Consider the following 12011-nt stretch of genomic DNA (forward strand, 5'->3'; position numbering starts at 1 on the left):
ACCTTGTTTCCATTTCCCTTAAGGATAAACCTGACAGTTACTTTGGCACCAGCTTGTTTGCTAACATTATTTTTTCATGTCTTACCATTACTTCTATAAGCTCCCACTAAAGAATATAATAGTAGGAAAATGTTAAACAGAGCCTGGAGAGGACTAAACAACAGCAAACATCTGAAAGAGTAGTGGTAACTTCCAAATGGTTTACAACAGCTAAACTACAACACTAAACCAGAGGAATTGAAAACAATAAAAACGATGAGGAGATTGAGGGGTAGAACTAAAGGAGAATCATCGTTGCCTGGTGAAGCTCTGAACTGCTCCATAAGTTATATTAAAAAGCAAACCAAAACTGTACAGACTCAGCTGCAGTATCTATTGAGTTCATGCCACAGAACACAACCACAGAGTGCCTGCTTCTCCCTTCCTGTCCCATTTTGAAATTAACAGAATCTAAGATCAAGAAACTCAAGATATCAGAACAGCACAGAAATTACCAAGGCATAGTTCTGAAAAATCTTCTGGAACGTAAATTATAAGATACAGCAAAACCCACTGGAGACTGGCAGAAGATCTGTTAGTTTTTTGTGCAAAAGTCTGTCCAGACAATGAACAGAAGGCACTAGCTTTTGACACAGACTGTAGGATTCTCCTTGGGTGTCTCTGGGAGCTTGTGCTTTCTGACAAGGACACTGATGGCTGGGGAAGATGCTTCACAGACACTTAAAAAGTTTGCAGAAGCAATAACTGAGGTGCTTGAAGAGATCACTGGTATGGTAAATTTATCAGAAATTCGACAATTTTTCCAAAAATTCTTCTGACAAATTTCAGATCACACTACCCATCCCCTAAAACCACCGAGGTTTGCTCCACCATTTCCTCGATTTAACTCTTTAGTCCAACAAAGATTCTGATGATCAACAACTGACCTGCTGACAAACTTTAAAAAGGGAGTCTTAAAATACTGAACTCTACCTTCTCTTTCTGCCCCCATGGAACCACAACTCAACAATATGACAAGATCATACACCAAAATAAAGAAACAAAAAATATAAGCTGTACAAAATATTGCTTTTAGCTGGGGAGACAATAAATGCAAAAGACAGAAAAATGGAAAAGACAGCAGAATACTACATGACTCTCTGGCAATGAGTGGGACCTAAATTCTACAAAATTTGGGCGCAGGTATCTGTTTTCTTTTCAGTCACTGATGAGTTCAAATAGTAAAAAAAAGTTAGCTTAGTATATTCACAGAGAAGAAATATTCATTCCATTCATGTTGTTTAGTTGTGTTTACTGTATTTGTAGATAAAAGCAGTCAAGAAAATTTAGGAAATGGAGCAAAAATGATGCAATAAACATTGCAATTACTGTGATTTACCTGCTGCAACCTCCTATTAAACTTGTAGGCAAAGAGATCAGCAGGGGTACTAAATTTTCACACACTATCGTATTAAATCTTACATTAGAACAAATTAGTCATTCTTCTTTATTTATACATTACTAGTTATGACCATTTATCCATTACAGATCTGTTAACTTGCTTCATATAGCAATGAATTTTCTGTTCTGATCCATTTTACATGCACAGAAGCTGCCTATGAGAAATATATGTAAAGCCACCAGCACTTCAGGAAAATAAATGGCATTTACGTTGCCACAGTGTTTTCTACAATATGAAAACATGTGGGACAGATGAATACAGAAACTTTTCATGTTTTTCAATCAGCACATACAGTACTGTTGATAAAACTGTATTTGTCTGCCCTTTTTTCCAGCAGATTTATGTATGGAATCATATTGCAATGTCATGCTGCAGTTTGGCACACCTATGTCTCCAAAACAAAGACAAAACCCAAAAGCAAAAGTTTTTTTTACCATTTTTGAATAGGAGGAATTGTCATTACCCACAAAAACAAAGCATCCCAAACTACGAATAGTAGAGGTACAGATATGTAAAAACTACACAGCAGAAAATTTTCCATCTCCACACCTCCAAAAATTCAACTACTTCTATGCAAACAATCACGAAACACTCTTCTTTACATGATTGCTATAATCTCTTTGTTCCATACCCCAAATGGATCATCACTGTTGTAGGTTCTGTGAATCAGAGATGAAGACTTGATAACCACAGACATCTCAGTGACAGGACACTCTTTACATCTCCTATTAAAGACTTCCAATAGCTCCCCAGAGTAAAGGTCATTTATTCAATCCATTTCCAGCCACAATCCAATCAATGAAAGACAATTTGTAGATATTAACATTTGTGACTCCTTCTGACACCAACCTTGCTTGTGTTTATGAATGCAGGTATAAAAGTATCCCCTCTCCAAGAGACATTGACAGCAGTTGAAGTTCAATACTGGTCAAATGTGCGTATAATAAATCTAATTTAGCAATTACCATTTTACACTATGATGTAATTTACACCATGTGCATAAAAGTCTTCAGATTTTATTTAGCATAAATTTCACTAACACACCATCTATAAGTACACAGTTATTATCTAATTAATCAATCAAATAAAACACTTCATAAAAAGATTCTGGCAGTTGATGAGACACCTATCCCAAATTACAGGGTTGCTTATCAACTGAACTTTTTTTTTGGAACATCCAAGATAAATATAAATAATTTTTGAACCAGAAAATAGGGGTCAACAAAGCATTTTGGGGAAATATAGGAAGCTCTAAAGTTATCTCCAGAATAACAGAAATATTAATTCTGAGTCAGACTGGAATTTCCTACCACACTTTGTCACAGCTACAGCAAGGGCCAAGAGCTGAAGACACGTATGAGAACTAGTCAACTTGAAGCAATATTTTTGTAATATTCGGCAACCTGTAACTAGTTAACTTTTTAGGAATTTTTCCTTATGCTACTGTTCTTTTGATTTTTTTTTTTGATAGGTGTTTTTGAACATTCTAAACCCTTCTAATGTGCAAATGGAGGATTAATAACAAACGGAATATTTTATTCAACATATTTAATGCATGGAATATTAGCAGATATCTGAAAATCCAAATCATCAATCATTAATTCAGAACCCAAAGAAATCTTCACAAAGTGCCAGCTAATTCAACAAACTAGGGCTGTCCTGAACTAGGCAGGAAGATCTGAGCAGCAGAGGAAACAAGTCATGGATAATTCTGAGTAACAAAGAGCACAAAAGAGCTCCCTCTCCTTCCAACATACTTCATAAGTGACTATGGCAAATACAAGCCATCAATCTGTTACCTTCATACTGTGTGTGCATACATATATAGACTATATTTAGAAACACATACTTGCAATACAGATTGCAAACTGTCTGTTCAATCAAATATAAAGAACTTTTTCACAGACAATACGGTCTCGCTAGTGAATGTACTGCATGTATTATTTACATGAAACCAAAACAATCTTCCCTAAGCTTTTTATATTTCATTATTAAATAGCTTTGAATAATTAAAAAAAAAGTGATTATCACTGGACTTACCCATAATGGTTAAAGCTGTGGCTTTTGTTAAGTCTTCTTTCATTGATTCTATTATTTCAAGATTACCACCATCCAAATTGCATCTATTTATGGTTCCATTTCCTGAGCTGATCCAGTAAAGCTTGTTCTCCCCATAATCTATTGACAGACCTGTAATTAATGCATACAACTTTAACTATGGTTTGAATAGATAGCACACATTTAGCATTGAGCTGTTTTCATAATAAAAGTGTATTTACAAAATATACGCACAACATACAGTTATATTTTCTACTCATACTTTAAAAAAAATTGAGAAAACAAAACTTGGTCATTTATAGAGAAAAAACTCACACTTCTAGAAAGATTTGTGTCTTGTATTTCTCCCAGCATCTACATAAATCAGGAACTGACTGATGAAAGAGAATTATCTGGCAATGAAGAATTGCTTGAATAAGCTGAGGTCCTAAGCAAGGTCATTAAAAACTAGTAAATGTAAAACAGGAACCATCATTTATATTTTAAAATTATGAATACATAAAGACTTAGAAAACAATCTACTTTTTGTGATACTGAACTAAAAAAAAAAAAAAAAAAAAATCTTTTCTCTCCCTGCATGCACAGCCCTCTGCTTAGAATGCTGAAATACCAAATTCTAACCCAAATTTTTAATAAATGTACAGTACTAATTTTCATTTTGCTTCATAGAGAAGCATAATCAGTTCTTTTGACTTAGAAGCAAGAGAACTGTAGAAATAAAAATACTTGCAAAATAACCTGCTAAATGAACAAATATAGTTTTCTGGAAGTAAGAGCAAAGAACTAAGACGATGTATTTCAGACTTCTATTATGATTTTAAAATGTTTTTAAAATGTTCAAGAACTGGCAGCAGGAGATTTTCTGTAGTGAAATATTCTTGGCATGGTGACAATATATGCCATAATAATTTGCTTTGGTACCAGACCTTTCCCAGAATTCATGTTATGTACCCAGCAGCGAGTTGCCAAAAAATACTGTAATTCACTGCATAGGTCAACCTTTAGATATTGTACTGTAGTCTTCTTGAATCCTGTAAAGTGGAAAGCTATTTTGAAAACCCTGACAGGAGGGAAGCAGTGCCCTGTGCTGCAGCACTTACAGCTGCCATCATGTCACTACGTCTTTACACAGATTTGACATGACAGGCCAAAAGGTTTCAGCCTTCTGAGCCTCTGAAAAACAGCTTTCCAGTTCCTTTACAGTTACTGACACCCCCCCCCCCCCCCCACAATTTTATCACGCAGAAGAAAACAAAACACACTCAAGAGAGGATAAGGATTCGGAGTTGTGTCTTCAGGAAAGACTGATCTTGCAGCGTCTCTGCGCACACGTTTTCATGCTTGTACAACAAGCATCGCTCAAAGCAGAAATACAGTGCCATGGATCCTGGAGACAAGCAGTACTTGCAGTACACAGGCCTAGCACAGGGAATTTTCCTGGCAATATTGATCAAATTCCCTATGGGTTAAAAGGGAATACACAAGGATGAAGTTTTCCTTACTCCCAGATGGACAGCATTTGTTATTTGCTGCAACTCCCGACACCCAGTCAGTTGCTCACTGATGTCACCTAGATGACATCTCTTTATGGAGTTGCTGTCAATATAAACTACACAGAATCACAGATTATGCTGAGTTGGAAGGGACCCACAAGGATCATCGAGTCCAACTCTTATCCCTGCAAAGGACCATCCCCAAGAATCACATCACGTGCCTGAGAGCATTGTCCTCTCAGGACAATTAGTTCCTTCTTCTGGAACTCTGTCAGGCTTGTTGCTTACTCAGGATTATGTGCAGAGTATCTCCAGGAAAGGAGACTCCATCACCTCTCTGGGCAGCCTGTTCCAATGCTCAGTCACCCACATAGTAAAGTCCTTCCTCATTATTAGGTGGAATGTTCAGTGTCTATTTTCTGCCCATCCTGTTGCACTCTAGGAATTACCATCCTATCTTGTCAAGTTTTACTTCAGATATTAAACTGGTGTTTCTCCACATGGGTATTGCAATTACACAGAAGCAAATGACAAAACAAGAACATTCCTAACTCCTTCTTATCAAGTCTACCACATTATTCTTCCCAAAACGCTTTCCATCTATTACCAACCCTTGTTATTTCTAATGTAGGCAAAACATGTTTAGATTTTTTTTCAGGAATTGTCCTGGTTTTGCTACTGAAAACAGGTGACTTTTTAGCATCACAGATACTCAGGATGAATTCTACTGTGGGTGACTGGCTTAAACCTTATGACCCAGCTGCTAAAGTCCACCTGAACATAAGGACTGTGCAATATTGGTCTCAGGGAATTCCAGTGACCAAATGACCTGCCTAAGAATGTATGAAATTAGCATTAATTCTGAATTCCTAAGAATACAGTTTAATGGAACTCCAGTTGCTTTGTCAACCAATACATGTGTGTTGGTAGCATTTGAACCTTTTAGCAGAATGGACCAGCAAGTCATATCTAGTATGTACTAGTTAACATAAAAATAAAAGACACCATCTGTCATCCCAAGAGTATCAGTTCCAAAATTTTCCAAACTACACACACTCTTGGTGATAACACAAAATACTGTAATTGAAAAATCATCTCCTCTTTTCATAGAACTCAAACAGAAAAAATTAATCAGCTTACTTCAGGTCACAGACAGGAAAACTCTTCTTCATTCTCCAAATTCCAAATTATGTATCAAGACAACAAAATCCCAATCAATTAACAGGACATCCAACTCTAATAAGACAGATATTTGTCTTTTTCATCTACCTTGTGAGCTCCCGAAACACTCAGAATCAGCACTGCATGAACCATAATTTCACTTATGGAGAAAGACAGTTTGTCATTTAAAAATTAAATATTAAATTAAGGTTTTAACACTGCTGCTCTCTGGCTCTTCAGCAGTGTTTTCTTGTTCTTAGCATGGGAATGTCTTATACTAATGGTAAGGATAATTTAAACCACTGAAACAGGTATTTTACATATATTCAAATATAGAGTTTGATATTGGACACTTAATACTTATTTGAACTATAGTATAACTGATCGTTTCTCATCAGACATTCAACTGCATTTATTTTCATGTCCCTCCTAACTGACAAAAAACCTGAGCCAAGATGGTACCAATTAAAAAGTTTTCCAGCAAGAGACAGGTACAAGCTTTGTTTTCCCTTTACACACATATACTCTTTACAAACTACATATTCTACACTTCACATATGTATCATATCTCATGTTAATGCAATAAGAACCTTCAACTTAGAATATGATCTATTTAAAATATTTATCATCAGATCTCAAAACTGTTAAAAATTAATCCAATGCTACAGAAAGAAAACAAGTTTTTTCCCTTGTCCAAATATGGATTTGAACAAGCACTCTTTGTATTTGGTTCAGTCGCTTCACTGCCATTCAACAAACCCAGTGAGAGAAACCATAAGGATTGCAATTTAGGACCTTGTGACCTATGATCACAGAATATTCAGTGCAAAATGCTGCATATTCCCCATACTTCTTAATATTGTCCCAATATTATTTAATGTGCTTATGCTTCACCCTAAAATTTCTGGGTTTACCACTCTTTTTTCTCCAGATAAAAAGGTAAATGTCTCTTCAAATGGATAGACAGCAAATCAAAATAACAGTAAAACAGTCATCAAGTAATTTCTACAAAATTCATAGAATTTAGGGTCTTAAAAGCATGTTGTGTTGCTCTTATGTCAAATTTATTGAATTCTTTAAAACATTTTCTCTTCTGCTTGCTTTATGTATTCAGTTATGAAAAAATAAATGCTTTAAAATATAATCACTTTATTGATGGGCCATTAATAAGTCATCAACAATTGACATAACCACTTCAGCTCTCTAAAAAATGAAATTATCTAAAGTAAAAGATCTGAACAAAAAAAAGTGCACACAGAGAGAGCTTGTTTTTTTTCCAAACAATGCCATCATTTATCATCAACTGTATGAATTATCAAATACTAAAACTGTGGCTAAGTTGTTATAGGAAATGTCTGCTTTAACTGCTGCTTTTTTCTCTATGTGAAAAGTTAAGAGCCAATTTATCTTTTGATCATGCAACTGAGATTCTGGTGAGGAAGGATCTACATTTGCAGTCAAAGCACCCTCTCACATATATCCATAACTTATTAAAAACTTGATCTCTGCTTTTTTTTTGACCACGATATAAAGATTGAGAAATACAGATGGGTTCTCCTTCAGTCCACTGTAGTCCTGGGAGTTAATAATAATCCACTACTAGTACAGTAGATTTCAGTTAGAATGGGCCAAAAATATCTGAAACTGTGAAACACAAAATCACATGAGTGTTCTTCATGGCTTTATGCCTGTTCTTGTCACTGTTATACATTAAATGAAAAACATCATGGTACACTTAAATAGCAGTTCAAGATAATGCCCATAGTAAATCACTCAAACAAAAAAGAAACAGGAAAATAGGTATTTACCAACAGGATCTTTTTGATTCTGGAAGAGTATTTTGCTGTTGCTGCCGTCCATGTTTGCCATGTTAATTGTGTTACCGTCGGTCCAGTAGAGTTTACTGAAGAAGAAAATTAACATATTTAAAATGTTGCTTCGTGTACACAGCATTTTTAATGCATCATTAGAGAAAACATTCATCAGTTTAGGAGGCGGCAAAATGTACAACCAGTGATTACAAGATTTAATCAACAGCTTTGGTAAGGAATCAGCATTCAGGTAAGAAATTTTCAGCAAAAATCTTTCAAATGCATGCTTTTATTTTAAGTTTGAAAGAAAACAGAATGGGCAAACTCAAAATATGAATGAAGAAGAATCTTCTGACTAGCTTTACTATAGTTTATTTATTAAAACCGCAGATACCTTACCCTTTTACTGGGTGAACTGCAAGACACTGAGGTTTATCGATTCCATGGATGATTGAGGTTTTCAAGGAACCATCTAAATGTGCCACGTTAATTTGTGTTTCATCAAATTCCGAGCTAATCCAATATAAATTACGTGATATCCAATCCACTGCAAGACCTCTGATACTCTGAATATCTGCAAAAAGGGAAAGCGGTTGTTATTTTGATTTTCTTTTTGGATTATTTTCAGTCTTATTTTTCAGGGGAAAAAGAAAGAATATTTTCTTCTAGAGTTTGTTAACAATACTGTGCAATATTCTCTTCAGATGTATTTATTGACTAGTTGCCAAAAATTAACAAACTTTATTTTTCTTCTTGGGCCTGATATGCTTGAAATAAAAACATGAACATGAAAATCACACTGAATATTCATAGCATAAAATCTATTGTCCAAATATAATAATCAGACAGATGCTGAACTTTTGGATCGTATTTTTCTATTTAAAAAAGCATTTATTACTTGGTGGCTTTCTAAAACAATATTATGTTGAAGTTTAAAAATCTAATTCCTTCATCAGCCCCAGGAAGGCTCAGTACAGAGGATCTGAACTAAAACCACTGGCCTAGAGAGCAGTTCCACGGCACAGAAGTAGCTACATCACTGAAGCAGTTTTCTGAGTTTATTCCTGAAGGCTCTGAAGATTCCAAGTTACTCCTCTGCTTTCTTGACTATGGCTAAACATCTGTCAGCCAATGGGAAGACAAGTGAATTCTTTATTTTGCTTTGCTTGTGCTCGTAGCTTTTATTTTTATTAAATTGCTTTTATCTCAATCCATGAGTTTTCTCACTTTTACCCTTCAGATTCTCTTCCCCATCCCACTTTGGGCTTTGACTGAGCAGCTGAGGCAGCAAAACATAAGATGATCAATTTGGTTGCTTCACTGTGTCTTTGTATGTGATGGTCTTCTTTAGCCAGGTATTAAAAGAAATGTTAATATATGTTAATATCTGCCTTAAATACTGAGTATGAAGTCTCTGCTCAAGCTCTAGATATCAATGTCTCTTCGCCTTGAGACAGAGCTGGTTCATATTGATTCTCGTCTTTGTAGGCAAGGAGCAGGCCAAGGGTGATTTAAAGATTTCATTATAGTTCATTGTTTATACACATCTTTTGTCAACTTAACGTGGTAATTTCCACTGACAGAATTATTATAGTTGACAAACTAACATGGATGTGGCTGTGGACTGGTTGAATGGACATAAGGTTGAGCTGTGATTGGGCATTAGGAAGTTTGCCAACTCCAGAGAACACCAAATACATAGTCCTTGACCCACTTAAAACTGATACCCTGCCCTTCTGGGTTTTTTGGTTGGAGAAACTAGAAAATGAGCATTTCATACTCTTAAAAAGATTAAAGTATGACTTTGGCATCTTTGTGACATTGGTGTAAGACTTCATCCAGTGAGAATTCCACTTGTATGTGCTTACAAAGCTTCTTATGTTCTTATAAAAAGTATAAAAATATAACTGTAAGCAAATGAGACAGTTTACACATAATAAATAGTATTTACAATATTTTGTTGTGCCAGAAAATTGTAATTTTGCAAACTTTTATATAATAAGTTACATCTGGAACAAAAAAACCCACAAAAACTCCACCACAGAAGCTACCATAATAAAAGGAATATGAAAGAATGCTGATAAACAAACACTCACACATAGTATGTTTCATTAAGTTCCTTGACAAGTTTTGTGACTTTTTACTATATATTTTCTATAATAAACAATGTTTTTATTTTACTACAATTTAAAGAAGCAAGTAACAAGTCTCTCTGTTGGGTGCTGGAATACCTGATGTAAAGAGCTCTAGAAGGCACTGTAAAACCTTGTTTTCATTATTGGGACTGAAAATATGTCTAATTGTTAATAAAGTTGTCTCTGAGACAGTGGGGAAAAAAAAAAAAGTTAGCCACACAAAATAAATGAATTCATCAATCTGCATAGCCAAATGGGGATATTGCCATATTGGTCCAATCATTTCCCAAAATGTGCTAATACAGAACTAATTTCTTCTAAAGTGACACAAGGGACAGAGCTTTAATTAACTTTCTGAAGTCCCCCAGATAATAACCCATTTGATTTATTTGTTCACAAAATCAGAAAAGGTCTGATCTTGCACAATTGAGTTATTTCTTTTCTCCTCTTCCCCTTCAAACATACATTTAACAACTGGGGAACCAGAGTGAGTAAAATTTCCCTTCAGATAGAATGAATAATCAAACAAACACTACCAAGGACAATGAATTGTATCAATTTAATACCAGAGCTACTGACATAGGGTTGAAGCAATCAAGGTGTAGACTTTATATTTCATTAAATTTCTGTACTTCTGAATGTATTCTGTACAGAAAAAAAATCTGTATCATCAGTATCACCAAAATTACAATGCTACCATATCATGTGTTTCACCAGTAGTGCCAAAGCTGAAAGATCTACATGGACTGGAAAGAAGAAAACAGCTCTGACAGAGATAATTTCTTTGCTAGGTCAGCACAGGTAGCCAAAGGACACAGAAAATCCACAGGACATAGGAAATGCTTCAATGAAAAGCTGTGACAGGATATTATGGTTCTCCTGCTTTTTATCTTTATTCTACCTTCTCCCGAAAATATTATTTCCCTTTTTTACTACACATTTCAATCTTGTATAAAATCAATGCTAAAATTACATCCCAATTTGTTTACATAAAACTGAATTATGAATCAATAAAATGAACTAGAATCCTAAAGAAAATAATTCTGCTTGCTTATTGTTTAGATCAATTATCCAATACCAGTGCAAGGTACACCAATTGAGAACTTGCATGCCCGTATTTTAGCATGCTTACAACTCACATTTACCTGGAATTAATTATTTTTACTTCAATGCTATGCCATTTACCTCTTGAAATAATGGTTTCTAAGCCAGTCCCATTGATGAAGGCACGTTTGATGGTTTGTGTTTTCACATCAGTCCAGTATAAGCGTTCCTCAACAGCATCGAAGTCTATGACTGTCACATCATCAATGTCAGGAACAGTGAAGGCTGTGATGAAGTTGAAATATGGATTTTCTATGTCCACCCCTCTTATTTCTGAACGCCTTGCATAGAGGAGAAATTTCTTTCTTTCTGTTGGAAAAAAAGGAAAACATTATTCCTCATCCTCTTTACATCTCTAACAGGAATCCGAGTCATTAGTTTGAGATCGCTTTACAAATGTGTAAATAGTGTTTATATGAGTGATTAAACATCTCCAGAAAACCTGCAGCCTAGTGATACTTGAGAAATAATGTGTAAAGAGCATAAAAATCACAGGAAAAATACAATTCTGGAAGCTGGACATGGTGTTACCACTCTGCTAAATGAATCTTATGAATGTGTAAGAATAAAATGCTGAAATATTTTTTATAAAAAGTTTGCCCTGCCTAGTCCACTCAAAAAAAATAGTTTTACTTGCACATCAGATCAGACACTAAAATCTGGTATCTCAGGGGAACAGGGATTCAGTGCAACAGGGAAGTTTTGCAAACGACAAATGTGTGTGGAAGCAGTGGAAGGCAAACACATGGAACAAAAAGGGTAAATTGATTCTTCTAATTTGCACCCTCACTAAAGAAAAAGGATGAAA

The 12011-nt window shown here is 35.1% G+C and overlaps 1 protein-coding gene across 8 annotated transcripts in view; it reads right to left on the bottom strand.

Annotated features, from left to right (window-relative positions):
- LRP1B (LDL receptor related protein 1B) overlaps nucleotides 1-12011 on the bottom strand; it is a 675294-nt gene that overhangs the window by 176260 nt on the left and 487023 nt on the right. For all 8 annotated transcript variants that reach the window (XR_010432039.1, XM_064661626.1, XM_064661625.1 and 5 more), the window contains 4 exons: nucleotides 11285-11512; nucleotides 8364-8538; nucleotides 7962-8056; nucleotides 3482-3631 (listed from right to left, as the gene is read on the bottom strand). Coding sequence is in view for 7 of the 8 variants with exons in the window: in XM_064661626.1 (XP_064517696.1) it covers nucleotides 3482-3631; nucleotides 7962-8056; nucleotides 8364-8538; nucleotides 11285-11512 (648 nt within the window). In the remaining variant the exon portion in view is untranslated. The remainder of the gene's footprint in view (nucleotides 1-3481; nucleotides 3632-7961; nucleotides 8057-8363; nucleotides 8539-11284; nucleotides 11513-12011) is intronic.

Source organism: Pseudopipra pipra, chromosome 7, assembly GCF_036250125.1.
Source record: "Pseudopipra pipra isolate bDixPip1 chromosome 7, bDixPip1.hap1, whole genome shotgun sequence".
NCBI classification, from domain to species: domain Eukaryota; kingdom Metazoa; phylum Chordata; class Aves; order Passeriformes; family Pipridae; genus Pseudopipra; species Pseudopipra pipra.